The sequence below is a fragment of the Notolepis coatsorum genome (assembly GCF_963971535.1).
Source record: "Notolepis coatsorum genome assembly, chromosome: 10".
In the NCBI taxonomy this organism is placed as follows: domain Eukaryota; kingdom Metazoa; phylum Chordata; class Actinopteri; order Aulopiformes; family Paralepididae; genus Notolepis; species Notolepis coatsorum.
Genome location: NC_140174.1, coordinates 122,567,788 through 122,587,958, shown reverse-complemented (window position 1 = coordinate 122,587,958; position 20,171 = coordinate 122,567,788). Strand labels below are relative to the sequence as shown.

At 44.1% G+C, this 20,171-nt stretch overlaps 1 protein-coding gene across 1 annotated transcript in view; it reads right to left on the bottom strand.

Annotated features, from left to right (window-relative positions):
* The window catches only part of ipo11 (importin 11), a 577,792-nt gene that overhangs the window by 153,657 nt on the left and 403,964 nt on the right, over positions 1-20,171 (bottom strand). Inside the window, exon 25 of the mRNA XM_084323169.1 lies at positions 15,935-16,030. Coding sequence (XP_084179295.1) covers positions 15,935-16,030 — 96 coding nt within the window. The remainder of the gene's footprint in view (positions 1-15,934; positions 16,031-20,171) is intronic.

The window sequence follows — 20,171 nt, the reverse complement described above, 5'->3', positions numbered from 1 at the left end:
TATTGAACTGGAACACATGAGCACTGGGATTGATATATGTTCTCTCTTCCACTCCTCTCCTATCTCATCCTGTCCTCTTCTATCCACACCTCCCCTCGTGTCCGCTCCTGTCTTCTCTTCCTACTCTTCTCAACTCCTCTCCACTGATCTCCCTTTTCCTCTGTCATCCTCCTCTTCCATCTTCGCGGCCTCTTCTCTTCCTCCTCCCTTGGGGGAACTAATGGGATAACTGGGGTTGCAACAAAAGTGCAACTAGGGCTAAAAACCCAATGAAATAAAATAATAATAAATAATATGCTTCTTAGCAGATTTCTTAGCTTAACATAACAGACCTAAGTTTGGGGGAACTAATGGGATAACTGGGGTTGCAACAAAAGTGCAACTAAGAGCTAAACACACAATGAAATAAAATAATAATAATAAATAATATATCCTTCTTAGCAGACTTCTTAGCTTAACATCCCAGGGAACTAATGGGATAACTGGGGATGTTGTTTGCTCCTGACAAGAGTCTCAAAGTCTGGGGTGATGGTAGACAAAGCAACTCTGAGGTCATGCTCAATGCCCCTCTCCACTCCTCTTACTCCTCCTCTCTACAGTCTGAAGATCTGAAACAGAATGTTATTTTGAGTTAAAATTGGTCATCTCCATAACCTAAAATGGTGTCTTTATGTGACCAATAAATATTACAATCTTTCATACATCCATAAAGGCTATTGCGCATACCTCATTGCTTTGCTTGCAGCTCTTTCAGGGCTTTGTCTAGAGCTGCCATCTCTTCCTTTTTATCAGCAACCCCTTTCCGATAGGCATTTGATTTTGACAGCAGTGTAAAACCGTGCTTCTTCTCTGCCATGACTGCCATTTCATGTGCTTCTTTCTCCATTGTTTCAGCACTAGTCATTACTTTTTGCCGCTTTGTTTTCACCTTCTGGATTTCCTGGCAGAGCTCCTTTCTTTTCTTCTCTTTGGTGGTTTGCTCTCTTAACTTCTTCTGGTCTTCCAGATACATCTCATATCTTGTCCTTGCTCCTCTGCAGTGTTGCTTGAGGTATTTTGGAAGAGCTTCATCTGTGTGCCCAGCCATAGCATCGTGGACCAAGCGCATTGCTATTAGCGTCTTCTCCTGTAGGTTTTCAACAAGCATATCCTTGTTAACAGAGTACCCCCTTTCTACTGCAGCTTGTCCATGAGACAGAATGAAGAGACATTTCATTATGTTCCACAGTTCTGCATACTCTTCTTTGCCACTGAGATATCTTCCAAAGAATTCATCAAGTCTGCAGCTGTAAACAAATTCTTGGAACTCTGCTTTGTGGTTTGTGTTGACATCGAGTGAGAATGCTTTATACTGAGAAAGGACTGTGTCACACTCTGTGGCAGGGCACCATCCAGCATTGAGGAGAACCTGAAGGAGTTTCTCAAACATTGCTGTTGTACTTTTGGTTTCTGTCACAATCATCACAGGGTCAAGGGACCTCATATGCCACACAACTGGATACATGAGGACTTCTCTCCATAATTTTCTTGCAGGTCATTGCGAGTAAGGAGACGCATTCTTGGTTGAAAATCCTATGTCCAGGTGTTTGAGAGGGACATGGATTTGCTTCTCTTGGGGGTCCAGTTTAGTGAGCTGGAGAGGTGTCTTGATCTTTGCCAGCTCTTCTCTCTTGATAAAGCATGACAGCAGGCCTGTCAGGGTGCTTTGGAGCTCCTTTGCCAATAATGGCACCATTGGGGCATCTGTCTGAAATACCTCCAAAAAGGGCTTCAGCTGTCTTGCAACAAAAGCGAAAAACTCAAGTTTAGCTAGGAAAAGAGGGTCTTCGGTTGCCTTCTTGACTGTCAAGTAGGACGCAGATGTTGGCACTTTACTCTTCGGAAGTTTCTTGTGGATGTACGCCATCACAGCTGGCCACACTTCGATTGCCCGCTCAGCAACTTGCAAGTCTTCAACCCATCGAGTGGCACAGAACTTCAGAGGAAATCTTGCAGTTTTAGTCAGCTCACTGAAATCCTCTCGCCTTGCTGGAGAGTCATGGAACACCTGCCAAAGCGCTCTCAGCACATCTCCGATTTTCCAACCAGTTTCCCTCTCTCCGGTCTGGAAACTTCCATGCACAACATGCAGACCACAACATCCCAGGTTGATGAACTTTGGTGCATCTGGGTCCTCTTTGCTCTTGTCCTCTTGGAATATTCTTAAGAACTTCCAATTCATCGATTCCATCAATATTTGCAGGAGCTTCTTGGGGTCCAGAGGTGACAGGGATCTGTTGATACCCTCCAAGAGCTTCTCTGCCTATAACTGGCTCGTTATGAGAGCTAACGTTGGCTAGCTACTGTACCTGGCGCTGGCTAACTGGGTCGTTATGAGAGCTAACGTTGGTAGCTACTGTACCTGGCGCTGGCTAACTGCCTCGTTATGAGAGCTAACGTTGGTAGCTACTGTACCTGGCGCTGGCTAACTGGCTCGTTATGAGAGCCAACGTTGGCTAGCTACTGTACCTGGCGCTGGCTAACTGGCTCGTTATGAGAGCTAACGTTGGCTAGCTACTGTACCTGGCGCTGGCTAACTGGCTCGTTATGAGAGCTAACGTTGGCTAGCTAGTTAGCAAGATTGCACTGCTTACTAACTAACGTTGATAAACCTAGGTTTACCACACAGTTAAAACACAGCTACTTACATTTGAGGATAAACTTGCATAAGAAGTTTCACTCAAGTTTCATATTGCCTGCATCAAATTCCAACATCCAATATAGGATGCCAAGAGCATGCTCTACAACATGGGATCATCCATTTATATCTACAGTAAAAGCTGTTCACATGTAAAGGGTTTTTATAAACTCATGTTAATTCTGTGCTCAATCGTTACATTTTATTACACATCATCCAATTAAACTTTCCAGGACAACTGTTTCTATTTCCATGTAATTGGTCACTTTTGCTCAGTTTCCATGCCTTTCCATACCTGGAAAATGAAAAAATTAATCCCATGTTTTCCAGGTACCGTGGGAACCCTAGTAATATGGTTTATTTGTATTGGGAAAGACAACCAAAGCTTTTAAATTAGCTGCGCGGCCGGTGTGACCTGGGTTAACCTACTGTCGTGTGGCAGTGAAAGGGTTAACCTTCTGTCGTGCATCAGTGAAAGGGTTAACATGGGAGCGAAAGTGAAGTGCTGATCGCCCGCGCCTGGTGGGTTTTGTGCGTCAGAAGAACGGCGGGAACAGAGAGGAGGTCGCTCCGTTAAATTTAGTTAAGGATTTCCGAACGCGGCCCAAACTGATCCTGACAGTAGACCCCGCTGTCTGTCGCCCTCGATTATATTCACAAACAGCAGGCGAAAAAGTTTCCATAAAAAAATAAAAAACATCCCAGCCTGCTTTGAAATGCAGCGAGGAAACCAAACAATTTGGCTTATCAACAATAATTACGGGACATACGCCTCACTCCATGGCAGACCGTTCCGCTCGGTTGTCTGCTGTCCAAAAATATATCGATTTCCAAATAGCTTTATTAAAGGAACGCTTCACCCCAAAAATACTAATTTGTGTATCAATTACTCACCCTGTGTTTCTTAGAATCCCTGAGGAGGGTTTTTCTCTCTCGAATGCCGTTGAACAGAGAATCCAAAAAGCAGTCGCCACACTTGATGAATTGAAGTTAACGGGAACACACTGTGCTGTATTATAACCCAAGTCTCATTTATCTCCAGCCATATGGCCAGTACTTTCCAAACACGTGCATTTTCCTTAGAACTTTTCCGGATATGAATCATCATTCACGCAAATGGAAGAAGTTTGGAACCACCAGGACTCTTCCTAGAGCTGGCCGCCCCGGCCGAACTGAGCCAGCGGGGGAGAAGGGCCTTGGGTCAGGGAGGTGACCAAGAACCCGATAGTCACTCTGACAGAGCTCCAGTGTTCCTCTGTGGCAGTGTTAATTTTGTTGACTAAATTGATGATGAAAGATGTTCGTCAACGAAGTTTTTTTTTCATGACGACAACGAGACGTGACGTCACGTTATTGAATACCATGTGACGGTAACGAGACTAAATAGTTAATTAAATATCGTTGACCACAACTGAGGACACAAAAATGTAATTTACAAAACCAGGACGAAATTCTCTTCATGTATGTTGATATTGTTGACTAAAACAAGACGAGACAAAATAATTATAACTTTTCTTTTTTTTTATCCACTTTTTCTCCCATTTTCTATATTTTCTCCCATCCCAATTTCGTATCATCCAATTCAACCCTCCCCTGTCACGGACGCTGTTTCTTGCCTCCCACAAGCCGGCTGCAATGTGGACTAAGTCATACATAGCACAAGTCCCTACTTGAGGTACTTGAGGTAACAGCAGTCGCATCTTTTCACCTGCGCAGCTCGATCTCTCAGTGGCGAGGAGTAACGCGTGGGAGGCTCACGCTGCCCCTGACACTTCCTGATTCTACTGCGCAGGCGCACCAACCGACCTGTAGGAGTCGCTGTCCACAACGCCCGATCCCCACCCATCAGTTTCCCACCCCCTAATACGGCCAATGTGTATTAGTACAGACGACCAGCTAAACTGAAAGCAAATGTGGAGCGCTGGGCTCGAACTGACGAGCCCAGCGTCTCCAGCATTTTGTGGCGAGCGCCTTGCCCACTACGCCACGTAGCCGCCCTATAATTATAACTTTTCTTAATGCCATCGTCCCGAGTAGAGCAGTGTGACGGGGAGCTATGTTATTAGCATTAGCTGGAGCTATTTGAAAAGCTAGTTTTAGCTTAACGTTACCATGGCTAAAGTTGGGACTATTCATAATCCAGCTGCAGACCTGCAAGCAAAGTACAGCAAGTTGGCAAAGGAGTATTCCAAGGTAAATAACCTTTTCACCAGTAACGTTACATTGTTTGTATTTCCATCTAGCCCGCGTTAGCTAGTGGCTAAGCTAGCTCACGCTAATGTGGCTAACTGATCGACCTCTCCCACACAATTAATGACATGTTGCGGACAGCCATACCGGTGACAATGTTTAGCTTTTAGTGCCAAATGATAAGAGTCTGAGGCGGAGTCTCAAAAGAGAATGTTGAATATTTATTTTGCATTAAAAATCACAACAGAGAGCCTCTGCTACTACAGTAGCCAACCTAAACGGAGCAGCCTGGATAGGAAGTGCGCAACAACGTATAATGTCCGTGTGGAACCAACGTGCCAACAACAACCATTCCGTGGGTGAAGCATAGTTGAGCATAGAACTTTTAATGATACTAATAATAATCTATATAATCACCTGTTGTTGAATAAATACCATTACTTTCTAGTTATTACTAAAAAAGAGTATATATAAAACAGTAGCTGTAAAAAAGAAAAGAAAAAAAAGTTTTATAATTTATATAATATATATATATATATTTTTTATGTATGCACTGGTATTGGATCAGTATAACCAGACCTAGACCACCTATAATTCTAACCCCTAACCAGACCTAGGCCACCTCTAACTTTAACCCCTAAGTTAGGGTTTCAAGTCAAGAGTTTTAATTGTCACGGCATACAGGTATACAATGAAATGCGGGTGGTCTTGCCCGCAACGATGTGCAATACAGTGGTACATATAATAGAATCAAAAGAAGGAAACAACATTGTGCAGTAACAGGTAGCAGGTAACATGGAGTGACATCTCGGTATCTGTACATAGTTATTTACAGAGCATATGGGACATGCTAGTTAGCTTTGGTAGTGCAATACACTGTTCCTGTTATTCTAATTTAAAGTGTCCTTTCCTTTGGCCATAAGTGTGCGTGTGTGCGACATGAGTGTGTGCCCGCTCATGTTAAAGTGTTAAGTGGCTGCTCGTGTGTGAGCGTGCACAGTGTGCGTGTCGTGTGTGTGTTCATGTGTGCTTGTGTGTGGACAGTTCAATGTTCTGAGCACTCAATGTTCATTGTTCATGGCTCTGATGGCCTGGGGGAAGAAGCTGAGCCTAAGCCGCTCTGTCCTAGTAGCTGGGGTTCGCAGGCGTCTGCCTGACCTCAGCAGCTGAAACAGGCTGTTATTGGGGTGGTGAGGGTCTTTCATTATCCTGCAGGCTCTGGATTTGCACCTCTTGTTGTATAGAACCTGCAGGGGGGGTAGTGCAATACCCGTGGTACGCTCGGCTGAGCGCACCATTCTCTGTAGGGCCTTCTTGTCCTGTGCCGTGCTGTTTCCATACCAGGCAGTGATGTTTCCGGTCAGGATGCTCTCTACAGCTCCTGAGTAGAAGGACTGGAGTATCTTTCCCGATACTCTGAACTTCCTTAACTGTCTCAGGAGGTAGAGACGCTGTTTCGCCTTCTTTACTACTGTGTCTATGTGTGTTGACCATGTCAGGTCCTCTGAGATGTGGACCCCCAGGTACTTGAAGCTGCTCACCCTGTCCACGGTAGCCCCGTTAATCATCAGTGGTGTGTGCGTCTCCTGCTGTCCTCTCCTATAATCCACGATCAGCTCCTTGGTTTTACCAATGTTCAGGAGCAGGCTGTTGTCCTGGCACCAGCGTTCCAGTACCTCAACCTCCTCCCGGTAGGCCTTCTCGTCGTTGTCCGAGATCAGCCCCACCACCACCGTGTCATCTGCGAACTTCACTATGGAGTTGGAGCTGAACTTGGCCACACAGTCGTGTGTGTAGAGTGAGTACAGCAGGGGGCTCAGAACACAGCCCTGGGGGGACCCGATGCTCAGGGTGATGGTGTTGGAGGTCTGACCCCCCACCCTGACCGCCTGGGGTCTTTCGCTCAGAAAGTCCAGTACCCAGGCGCTCAGGGCGGAGCTCAGACCTAGCTCGATCAGCTTGTCCACCAGTCTGGTGGGGACTATGGTGTTGAACGCTGAGCTGTAGTCAATGAACAACAGTCTCACGTAGCCCCCCTTCTGACGGTCAAGGTGCGAGGTGGTCTAGGTCCGGATAGGGGTTAAGACTCAAGAGTTGGTCTAGCCCTTTACATCCATCTATCTAAATAATAATAATAAATTATAATGAATGCTTAACTACCCCTAAGTTACCCTAACCAGACCTAGACCACCTCTAACTCTAACCACTAACCAGACCTATTCCATGTGGCACTTTAACACTGACCTCAGAATGTGATTTTATATGTTTTTATGCAAGCAGATTGCAATCAGTGTGTACTACTACTAGTACTACTGTGTGTTCTGTTTACTTAGTTTACAGTATCCAGTTATAGAATAAACCGCTGCCAGACACAGCAGAGAGAGAGAGCAGACATGGCAGAGAGGACAGACACAGCAGAGAGAGGACAGACATGGCAGAGAGAAAGGAAAGACACAGCAAACAGAAGACAGACAGAGTTCAGCGTCGTCTCTCTGGTCAGAAACAACGTCACCACATCCGTAATGCCGTCTTTGATGCATACATTGGACCATGTCTACACCAACATATACTGTAGGAGCAACAATACATTGGACCATATCTACACCAACATATACTGTAGGAGCAATAATACATTGGACCATGTCTACACCAACATATATACTTCCTGTGTATCACTTGTGCCGCCGACTCAGATTCCCCTAGGTTAAAAAATAAATACGCAATTTAAATCAGAAAATGTTCCATGTTGACTCATTCTGACAAGTTTTTTTCCATTAACTAAAAATAGACAAAAATGTCATCCGTTTTCGTCGACTAAATCTAGACTAAAACAAAAAAGACAAAATTGAGACAAAAACTGACTAAGACTAAAATGCTCAGACATTTAGTTGACTAAAACTGACTAAACGAAAGATAAATGAAGATGACTAAATATGATGAAAACGAAAAAGGAGCACTTGACACATGACTAAGACTAAAACTAAAATGAAAATAGCTGCCAAAATTAACAATGCTCTGTGGCGATGGGGGAACCTTCCAGAAGGACGACCATCTCTGCAGTGCTCCACCAATCAGGCCTTTATGGTAGAGTGGCCAGACGGAAGCCACTCCTCAGTAAAAGGCACACGACAGCCTGCATGGAGTTTGCCAAAAGGCACCTAAAGGACTCTCAGACCATGAGAAACTAAATGGTCTGGTCTGATGAAACTAAGATTGAACTCTTTGGCCTGAATGCCAAGCGTCATGTTTGGAGGAAACCAGGCACCGCTCATCACCTGGTCAATACCATCCCTACAGTGAAGCATGGTGGTGGCAGCATCATGCTGTGGGGATGTTTTTCAGCGGCAGGAACTGGGAGACTAGTCAGGATCAAGGGAAAGATGAATGCAGTAATGTACAGAGAGATCCTTGATGAAAACCTGTTCCAGAACGCTCTGGACCTCAGACTGGGGTGAAGGTTCACCTTCTAACAGGACAACGACCCTAGGCACACAGCCAGGATAATGAAGGAGTGACTTCGGGACAAGTCTGTGAATGTCCTTGAGTGGCCCAGCCAGAGCCCAGACTTGAACCCGATGGAACATCTCTGGAAAGATCTGAAAATGGCTGTGCACCGACACTCCCCATCCAACCTGATGGAGCTTGAGACAATCTGCAAAGAAGAATGGGAGAAACTGCCCAAAAATAGGTGTGCCAAGCTTGTAGCATCATACTCAAGCAGACTTGAGGCTGTAATTGCTGCCAAAGGTGCTTCAACAAAGTATTGAGTAAAGGGTGTGAATACTTATGTGTTTATTCTTTAAAAGTTTTAATACATTTGCAAACATCTAAAAAAAAAACGTTTTCACTTTGTCATTATTGGGTATTGTCATTGTGTGTATAATTTTGAGGGGAAAAAATATGTAATCCATTTTGGAATAAGGCTGTAACATAACAAAATGTGGAAAGGTGAAGGGGTATGAATACTTTCCGGATGCACTGTATGCACACACAGCCTTCTCAGTCTACATCATTTTCGATATATCTCTGTACATCATATCTATGTAACATATAGGTCTCTCTATGTTACAACATGTCATTCTACAGATATCTAGGCTATAGGGCTTCATTACTGTAGCCTATAGGTCTCTCTATGTTACAACATGTCATTCTACAGATATCTAGGCTATAGGGCTTCATTACTGTAACCTATAGGTCTCTCTATGTTGCAACATGTCATTCAACGGTGGTGTAGTGGTTAACACTGTCGCCTCACAGCTAGAAGGTCCAGGGTTCGATTCCCGCTTGGGGACCAGGTCGCCGCATTGCCAGGTATGTGAATAAACAAATGATTCCACATCACCATATAAAGAGCTTAAACATGCGTGTGCATCTTTCCACACTGTTCAAACAGAGACACACGCAGTGACATGCTGACATGACAGGCAGGCTGTGAGCTGTAGAGCACGGTAGGTAACATGCTTAATATTGAAACCGTGTGTTAGCTAGATTAAAACAATAATATTTATCTAGTCGACTCCCCGTCATTTACCGCAGTGACTATCCATATCTTGCGCCCATTTACATTTTTTATTTAACCTTTGCTTAACCAGGCAGGTCAATTAATAAGAACAAATGAAAACCCTCGAAAGGGTAACAGGGAAAGGGGATGCAGATAAATAAATAAAATAGAAGAGAGACACGGATGGTACAAACATCACAGGAGGTACGGGAAATAGTTAAAACACACATCAAACAAACAACCACATGAAATTACATACATGATACATAACATACAGAACAGTTCAATTACAGTTAAAATGCTGGTGTTGCAGTTGCAGGTGTATGAAGAGAGGAGAGGGGGAATCGACATGTGCGACAGCTAGGTACCGTTTCCTGGGAGGAGAGGATGGCTGAGCAGGCGGACGGGAGGAGAGGATGGCTGAGCAGGCGGACGGGAGGAGAGGAGAGGATGGCTGAGCAGGCGGACGGGAGGAGAGGATGGCTGAGCAGGCGGACGGGAGGAGAGGATGGCTGAGCAGGCGGACGGGAGGAGAGGAGAGGATGGCTGAGCAGGCGGACGGGACGGGAGGAGAGGAGGGCTGAGCAGGCGGACGGGACGGGAGGAGAGGAGGGCTGAGCAGGCGGACGGGAGGAGAGGAGAGGAGGGGTGAGCAGGCGGACAGGATGAGAGGAGAGGAGGGGTGAGCAGGCGGACGGGAGGAGAGGAGAGGAGGGGTGAGCAGGCGGACAGGATGAGAGGAGAGGAGGGGTGAGCAGGCGGACAGGATGAGAGGAGGGGTGAGCAGGCGGACAGGATGAGAGGAGGGGTGAGCAGGCGGACGGGAGGAGAGGAGAGGAGGGGTGAGCAGGCGGACGGGAGGAGAGGAGGGGTGAGCAGGCGGACAGGATGAGAGGAGGGGTGAGCAGGCGGACAGGATGAGAGGAGGGGTGAGCAGGCGGACGGGAGGAGAGGAGAGGAGGGGTGAGCAGGCGGACGGGAGGAGAGGAGGGCTGAGCAGGCGGACGGGAGGAGAGGAGAGGAGGGGTGAGCAGGCGGACGGGAGGAGAGGAGGGGAGGGGTGAGCAGGCGGACGGCACTATGGCGGACGCCTAACCCCAGGCTGGGCCATTTCACAGGCCATTACCTCCTCACATTGGAGCTCTGTCACAGCCACTCAACCACTCATCCGCTTCACCCTCTCGACTCCACCGGCGCCGCTTCACTTGGGATCCTCCCGACGTCAGCGGGCGGAGTGTCAGGTGGGTTTTGAGGGACGACTTGGTGATGTTCACCTTCTGGCTGAGTAGCTCTTCACCCCCGCGTCGCCCGAGTGCCTCGGCGACCATCAGAACTCGCTGACGACATTTCAAGCCATCTTTCATTTTTCACGTGTGTGCTTTTTCCTTCAGGTGTACACATCTCTCTCCATCTCTCTCCCTCCATTTCACTCTCTCTCTCTCTCCATCCGTCTCTCCCTCTCTCCCTATTTCTCTCTCACTCTCTCTCTCTCTCCGTCTCTCTCCCGCATTAGTGGGCTGAGCTGAGGTGATGAGCGGGTGGTGGTCATGTGAATAAAGTGATGTGAGAATAATATAAAACACTTGCGACATTGGAAGCAGTGATCGCAGAAGGACACTTTTCGTCTCGACATCTAGCCTGTTGCTTTAGCCAGAGGCTATTCTTTAGGATTGATCTAGCCCAGGGGTGGCCAACCAGTCAGAGACTAAGAGCCACAAAAATTACTGTGGTACCACAAAGAGCCACACCATCCAGCGTTTCTCAACCTTTTTTTTCAGTCACGGCACCCTTCATGTGTTTATAGGTCTCACCCTCTGGCCTCTGAAGTTGCTAAGGTCTTTTTTATTTGGGCCTCACAGGGTTAAAAGTACCCTGTGAGACCCATGGTTGCAAAATTACAAAATCACTTTTAGCCATTTAAAAAAAGAATGTTTATTTAAAAAATTTTAAGCACATTATAGTATAGTCAATTGGTCCTGTTGTTCAGCCTCACAATGCTATTTGATAGTAAATGTGTTTATATGTCCCACCCTCTGGCCTCTGAAGTTGCTAATGTCTTTTTAATGTCTCTTTTTCAACCTCTCCAGCAGCTGTCCTCCTTGCATATCCGCTCTTCTCAGTACCTCCTCATTCTTGAACTTATCCTTCCATGTTATCTTCAGCATCTTCCTCAGCGTCCACATTTCAAAAGAGTCTATCATAATCTTTGCCTCTTCATTCAGCGTTTATGTGCTTCTGCTCCGTATGAAAAGACTGACATAACATACGTTTCCAAAATCCTGGTCTTCGTTTTCCAACTTATGTTTCTTCTCAATAATTCTTTATGGTTCCAGAATGCGCCCTTTGCAATTCCGGTTCTTCTCTTAATGTCCATGTTAGCTCTTCCACCTTCACTGATCCAGCTTCCAAGGTACATGTACTCCTTCACTTGTTCAAGTTTTTCTCCATCCACCTGTATTTTACAAACAGTTCCTGGTGTTTTTTCAATGATCATTACTTTAGTTTTCTTTGTGTTTAGCGACATTCCATAGTTTTTGCATTCGACATTCAGCTTATTCATCATGTCCTGTAGATCTTCTTGACAGTTACAGACTATAGCAGTGTCATCCGCATATCTTATATTGGTGATGTTCTCTTCGCCAAGTTTTACTCCTTTCCCTCCTCTCAGACCTTTTTTCATCAGTGATTCACTGTACATATTAAAGAGTACAGGGGACAAGATGCATCCTTGTCTTACACCCTTCTCCACCGGGAAGTCTCTTGATTTCTCCTTTCCTATTCTAACATTAGCCTTCTGCCTCCAGTATAAGTTGGCAATTATTCTTCGGTCAGAAACTGGTATTTTGAATTCTTCCATTGTTCTCATCAATGTTGTATGTTCAACTCTGTCGAAGGCCTTCGTGAAATCGATGAAGCAAATATACAGCTTCTTCTGTTGGTCTATCGATTTTTCACCAATGATTCTGAGTTGGCAGATTGCATCTCTTGTTCCTTTTCCTTTGCGAAAACCCATTTGGCTATCCGAGAGCTGATGTTCAATTATGGGTTCTATTCTGTTCTTTATGATTTTCAGGAGTACTTTTGATGCATGAGATATCAAACTGATAGTCCTGTAATTGTTGCATTCTGTGGCTCTTCCGGTCTTTGGGATCGGAATGAACATGATTTTAGGAAATCATTTGGAATATTTCCTGAGTTATAGATGTTGTTTACCAGTTTCACAATAGCCAGAGGCTATTCTTTAGGATTGATCTAGCCTGTCCTTTAACCAGAGGCTATTCTTTAGGATTGATCTAGCTTGTTCCTTTAGCCAGAGGCTATTCTTTAGGATTGATCTAGCCTGTTCCTCTAGCCAGAGGCTATTCTTTAGGATTGATCTAGCCTGTTCCTTTAGCCAGGCTATTCTTTAGGATTGATCTAGCCTGTTCCTTTAGCCAGAGGCTATTCTTTAGGATTGATCTAGCCTGTTCCTTTAGCCAGGCTATTCTTTAGGATTGATCTAGCCTGTTCCTTTAGCCAGAGGCTATTCTTTAGGATTGATCTAGCCTGTTCCTTTAGCCAGAGGCTATTCTTTAGGATTGATCTAGCCTGTTCCTTTAGCCAGAGGCTATTCTTTAGGATTGATCTAGCCTGTTCCTTTAGCCAGAGGCTATTCTTTAGGATTGATCTAGCCTGTTCCTTTAGCCAGAGGCTATTCTTTAGGATTGATCTAGCCTGTTCCTTTAGCCAGAGGCTATTCTTTAGGATTGATCTAGTCTGTTCCTTTAGCCAGAGGCTATTCTTTAGGATTGATCTAGCCTGTTCCTTTAGCCAGAGGCTATTCTTTAGGATTGATCTAGCCTGTTCCTTTAGCCAGAGGCTATTCTTTAGGATTGATCTAGCCTGTCCCTTTAGCCAGAGGCTATTCTTTAGGATTGATCTAGCCTGTTCCTTTAGCCAGAGGCTATTCTTTAGGATTGATCTAGCCTGTTCCTCTAGCCAGGCTATTCTTTAGGATTGATCTAGCCTGTTCCTTTAGCCAGAGGCTATTCTTTAGGATTGATCTAGCCTGTTCCTTTAGCCAGAGGCTATTCTTTAGGATTGATCTAGCCTGTTCCTCTAGCCAGAGGCTATTCTTTAGGATTGATCTAGCCTGTTCCTTTAGCCAGAGGCTATTCTTTAGGATTGATCTGGCCTGTTCCTTTAGCCAGAGGCTATTCTTTAGGATTGATCTAGCCTGTTCCTTTAGCCAGAGGCTATTCTTTAGGATTGATCTGGCCTGTTCCTTTAGCCAGAGGCTATTCTTTAGGATTGATCTAGCCTGTTCCTTTAGCCAGAGGCTATTCTTTAGGATTGATCTAGCCTGTTCCTCTAGCCAGGGCCGACCTGCTCACCGGGAGCAATTAGGGGTTAAAAAATGCCTTGCTCAAGGACACTTCGAGACTTCCCGTCTGGGAAAAGCACACTCATAGTTGTTTTTGCACTCTGTGGTGGAAAGTATTTTTACTCAAGTACTGTACTTAAGTACAATTTCGAGCTACTTGTACTTCATGTGAGTATTTTCATTTTAGGGAACTGTACTTTTACTCCATTACATTTCAAGGGAAATATTGTACTTTTTACTCCACTACATTTATCTGAACCCATCGATTACTAGTTACTTTGAAGAAAAGGATTTTGCATAGAAAACACAATACATACAAAATAAAAAATGTATGAAGATTATATACTTTCACATGTGAAGCCTGTCAACTTCAAGAGAACGTAATTAGAGCAGCATAACTGGACCACATACCACTTTTTTTTCTTTTTTTTTTGCTTTTTTCCCGGCCCTTTTTTGAGGGCACTCCATCCACCCCCCCCCCCCCCCCTCTTCGGGGGACAACTTTATTATTTATTATACGTTTTAATTATTTACAGTACAAAATTAAATAAAAAGTGTAGTAAAATAAGAAAAATATTAAAAAATATATATTTCAGACTAAGACTAGATATTGACAAACAAATTACAACTAAGGACAATGAAAGACAACAACGAATACACATGACAAGGGAAAGGGGGGGGGGCAGAGAGGGGAGTAAGTAAAGTAGAGGGGGATTGAGAGCAGGGTGGGTTATGGAGTGGATGGCTCACAGGTCTCCTATGATTGGGAGCCTAGATTATCCACAAGCAATTTCCAGATGTTATTAAATTGTGAGACTTCGATGTGATCCACGGTTGAGATTGTTTCCTGTGTAATTTGAGAGAAGGTCTAACCATTGGCCAGTATTCACCTTTTTTCTTGTCTTCCAGTTTAAGAGGATAGTTTTCTTGGCAACAGCTAGAGAAACGAGTAGGGGTTTGGTGTTCTGGACTAATAAATTGATAGCAGTAGTATCCCCAAGTAGGCAGAGGGAGGGGGAGAGAGGAATGCTGCAGCTCATGACCCGGGATAGTGTATCGATGACGGAATTCCAGAAGTCTAGAACAGGTGGGCAGAGCCAGGTGGCATGGAAATAGTTGTCTGGGGTGTTGAGGGTGCAATGGGAGCATACATCTGTGCTTGCAAATCCCATTTGAAACATCCTGTGCTGTGTGATATGTACTCTGTGTAACACCTTATATTGGATTAATTGAAGGTTAGTGTTGTTAGTCATTGTGAATGTGTTGGTGCAAATTTGTTCCCAGGACCACATACCACTTTAACACAACCTATAGGTCAATGGATACACAAACATCATGTATAATGTGTACTTATACTTTAGATACTCAAGTACATTCAATAGCAAATAATTCTCTACATTTACTGAAGTCGAATTTTAATGGAGGAATTTTTACTTTTACTAGAGTACTGATTTAGTATTTCTACTTTTACATAAGTAAAGGAACTGTGTACTTCTTCCACCACTGTCAATACTGGAAATTATGGTCTCTAGATACATGGTGGACAGACTGAAAAGCGTCTGAAGTCCAAAATAGAAAAGTTATCCTTTAACCCTTTCACTGCCACACTACAGAAGGTTAACCCCTTCACTACCATACTACAGACGGTTAACCTTCTTTATTACATGGCGTTTTAACATTCGCCGAAATGCTTGATTGTGATTGGTCAATAGGCCCCGACAGCGGTGAATTATTTTTCGATAACCACCGGTGATTATTGTTTTTCGCAGCTGGAGTAATCAAGCCCACTGACACTGTTTCAGCTGCTCAGCATATGCACAGCTGCATTCAGTCATCAGTGCAAGCTGCCGGCGATGACAGTGGGAGCGACAGAACAGAACTACGTCTGCATTTGATCTCGTAAAATGAATTAGGTATATTGTTAGTAAGTTAGCCATGCAATAAGCGGGATAATGTATAGCATTATACTCGGTCATTGTAGCAAAATAATTGACCTTCACTGACGTTTAAAACACCTCGGCGAGGCGCCTCGGTATTTTAAACTCTGTGTCGGTCAATTATTTTGCGACAATGACCTCGTAGCTATACATTATCCCTTACGTAGTGTGGTTGTGAAATGGTTAACCCGTTGTCGTGTGGCAGTGAAAGGGAGGGGTGGAGGGATGGGTGAAGGGAGGGGGGAGGGAGGGGTGGATGGACTCACTCTTTGAAGGTGCCCGTGTCCGAGTCCTCTGTCATCACGTCGTGCAGCGCCTCCACACAGATGTTGATGATGCCACAGAACTTGTCCTGGATCACACTGGAGAGAGAAGACATGGATATATCACCAGTGACACACAGGGGAACAACACACAGCAAGGGGGGGAGATAGGGGGAGAGAGAGAGAGAGAGAGAGAGAGAGAGAGAGAGAGAGAGAGAGAGAGAGAGAGAGAGAGAGAGACAGAGGCAGATAGAGATATATAGAGAGACAGATATAGAGAGAGAGATACAGCGATATAGAGAGATGGATAGAGTGAGATATATGATATATAGAGACAGACGGAGGTAGAGAGAGAGGGATAGATAGAGATACGGAGATAGATAGAGAGACGGATATACGGAGATAGAGATATACAGATAGAGTGAGATAGAGTGAGATAGAGATAGAGAGAGATAGAGTGAGATATAGATATAGAGAGAGGGAGAGAGAGACTTTGACTTTTGATATTCTTTATTAAAACATCTCAACTAAAAAACAGTCAGTAGAGACAAAAGAAAACTCACGGCATCTTCATAAAAGCCACACACACACACACACCAATATATCCCAAAATGTTCCTTCAGCGCAGATAAACAATGCATACGCTCAGCCCCTCCTCCCCTACAGTACATAGTGCATTGCCCAGTCCCCAGGCATTCATGAACGCACCAACATCATGTCTCAGTGAAAAATACATGAACTCCAACCTAAGGCGTGCATAGGTAGAGATAGAGAGAGAGATATAGATAGAGATAGAGAGTGGGAGAGAGAGTGCTATATATAGTGAGAGAGGGAGATAGAGTGATATAGAGAGATAGAGGTAGGTATAGATAGAGAAAGAGTGAGAGAGAGGGAGATTTGATTTGATTACGGATCCCCCTTAGCTGGTGCCATGGCAACCAGCTAGTCTTCCTGGGGTCCACACAAAAAAACATACAAAAACTATTATTGCAAAACAGAATTATTAAAAGTCAGTACTCAACACACAATGCACAATGAAACTAACAATTAAGATGGCTAAAATGATATGCAAGCAAAGAAACAGAAAACAAAAAAACAAAACAAAATACTTTACAGTGTTAAATACCATTTACGATTGTTTTTAAAAGTGAATCTTTTTAAGAATTGCTTTCAGAATGCTCATCAATGTTACTAAAACATCAATTTCACCATACCTTTAAAAAGAAAAGAAAAACACACAAAGTAAACAGAAGAAGTTTTGGATAACATGGCTGCAGCTACACTCATGCATGACATATATTAATTTCCTTCCGGATTATGGCTCCTTTAAGTTTCTTTTTGAAACTGTCCTTGTTTTCCGTCCGAGAGAGAGATATAGAGAGTGTGATAGAGGGAGGGTGAGAGTACCTAAGGCCTGCTGTACTGCCACAGTGCATTATGTCAGAGCTCTACTTTCCTCCTGCATTAAATCCTGCAGGCATTGGATGAGCTATCATGGAGACACATGGGGGGCGGGACCAAAGGCCACCTGACATCAATCATCAAGTTGTTCTGCTCAATTATTTTTTTGTGAAATGTGTGAAGAGAGAAAGACAATTGAAAAGTAAACCCTGTACCACCATGAGTGTGCAGACTTATAATAGATCTACCTTCTCCTTCTCACTCTGGAAACATTCAATCACACTTTGAGAGATAAAGTTAAATTAATTGTCAAAAGAAGCGTCGTCTCCACTTGGTAACGAGTGCTACAAGGTGAGTACGTCATCGTCATCAGGTACACAGTCTGGAGCTGCTCCACTGACAATTAATGGGAGACTGACTCGTATGGACCCACTGAATGTTTGTTTGAGTTTTTATACCCAGATGACCTTCTATTCTATAGTGGTGTTCTCAGCAGGGTTCCCACAGACATTGCAGAATGAAATTCAAGGACTTTCAAGTACTTTTCCAAGCATTATTTTAAATTATTATTATTATTATTTTAAATGCAGTTTAAAAAATATATATATATATATAAAAAAAATGTATCCAATATTTATGGCTTAAAACCAATTTCTGACAATTAGTTACACTTTAAATAAAAAACACTTTAAATAAACGCTAGATTATCAATAGTATATGTGTACGTATGCGAGCTGAAAATCGATGATCTGAGTTCCTCATCAGCGATCGCGTACACACACACACATAGGGGACACGTTGATATCTCAGCGAATACAACTCTGATTATCCCAAGACTGGTAAAATAGATTCCTTACCTCAGATCAGATGTTCTCCAAAAAGATCATTCCAATTCCTGATCGCCATTCCAAAAATTGATCACTACTGTCTACTATCGATTGGCTACTGTGAATATATATTCCAGGCTGATTCCCATCCCGCGATGACTTCCATGTTGAGCAGACAGCTTGCCGGCTCGCGTGTAGCTTTATGCCAAGCAAGCAGTGCAAAAACTTACCGTAGTGGCATGCAGTAATGCGCCTTTCATTTTCCGCCGCCCAGCGCCCAGGTCGCGCGGAAATAGGCTGTCTATTGCCATTCTCTTTGACAAACTCTAACCTTAACCAGCTCCTTAACAACGCCTAAACTTAACCGTTCTAACCTTAACCAACTCCGAAACAATGCCTAACCTTAACCATAGAAATTATATTGCCATTCTCTTTGACAAACTCTAACCTTAACCAGCTCCTTAACAGCGCCTAAACTTAACCGTTCTAACCTTAACCAACTCCGAAACAATGCCTAACCTTAACCGGCGAAAGAATACACGTTAAAAAAAAATCACGTTAAAAAATATTTTCGATGGGATTCGAACTCGCCAGCAAACAAGCCATAGGATCCACAGCCATGTGTCCTTGCCAATTGAGCTAGTGCCAGATAGTGAATAAGAGGCGGTGACTTATATATATTGAGCTCCAACCAAGGCGGGATCTCATGCGCATGCGCGGGCACCTCGCGCGAGCACGCCGGCGCACGCACGCACCTGAGCGAGCACGCCGCCGCCGGTGCACGCACGGTAGCATTTGTCTGAAAAGAAGGGCGCTTTACCGCACTAGCGTGCGGTGACGAATGCGGAAGCATTTTTGCACTGCTTGCTTGGCATTAACGTACAGGCTGCCGGCTCAAGGAGCCAGCTGGCTCCGCCTCCACATATCGACTGATCCTTGGCAGTCTAAGCGACTGACGTGCAGTTACTCAGGGATAGACGATAGGGGGCGCTTTTTTCCATTCTGAGCTGCTGGAGGAGTTGCTGTACCAACAGGAGACTCGGTTGATGAAATATGAAATCAGATCGATAATAAAAAAAATAAAACGATAATACACGTCGTGGGCATTCAGGCATTGGGCTGATAAAACGTCATATGATGGGCACTGAAAGTGTTAAGGGGATGCATACCAGAGAAAGACTTTCGATCTAGCCCTAAGAGACAGGGGTGTAAAAAGTACCCAGAAATTATTAAGTGAAAGTATGGGTACCGTCTCAAAATCGTACTCAAGTAAAAGTCAGAGTATCTGGCTAAAAACACACTAGAGTAAAAGTAAAAAGGTTTCTACTTTTAAATGTACTTAACACTTTGGTTGCCTAAGGTTAAATTCATGATATACCATAGATTGCCAGCGCTATTTGTCTATGGAGAAAGTCCCCTTCTTTGCAGGGCTATAACTTTTTAAATTCTATTGCTACATTGCCATTATTAGGGCCCATTCAAAGTCCTATATGTATTGTTCATTGTGTAGCAACGTTAAACTTTTTCATTCACATATTCATAGTAAAGTATGGTCTAATGTATAAGTATGTTTTCATCTCTTTCTGCAGCTTTCTCCAGAACGTGATCTATAGCCCCAAATGCATTATATTGATGATGAAATACAGTTTGATGGCAATCAGCGCGATATAAAAAATTACAACTAGACGTACTTCTAGAAGTTACTACACGTCATCTGATGTTGACCGGATGGGCTAGGGGCCGTTTATAATTCCGTGGGCAGCGTTATACCAATCATCTAATGTGGGTCAAATGTTGATAATAGCAGTTAGTATCGAAGACGGTAACGTTACACGCTGAAACTCACCCCAGTCTCCGCGCGCCGTTGGGCGATCATCGTAGAGTTGAAATCTTATCATTATGGGATGTAAATTTACCCGGTCCATCTCCAGCTTGTATAATGGTATATACGTCCAAATCATGTTGTTTATCGAGTTATTGGCAATCGATCACTGTGTAGCGTGACGAGCCAG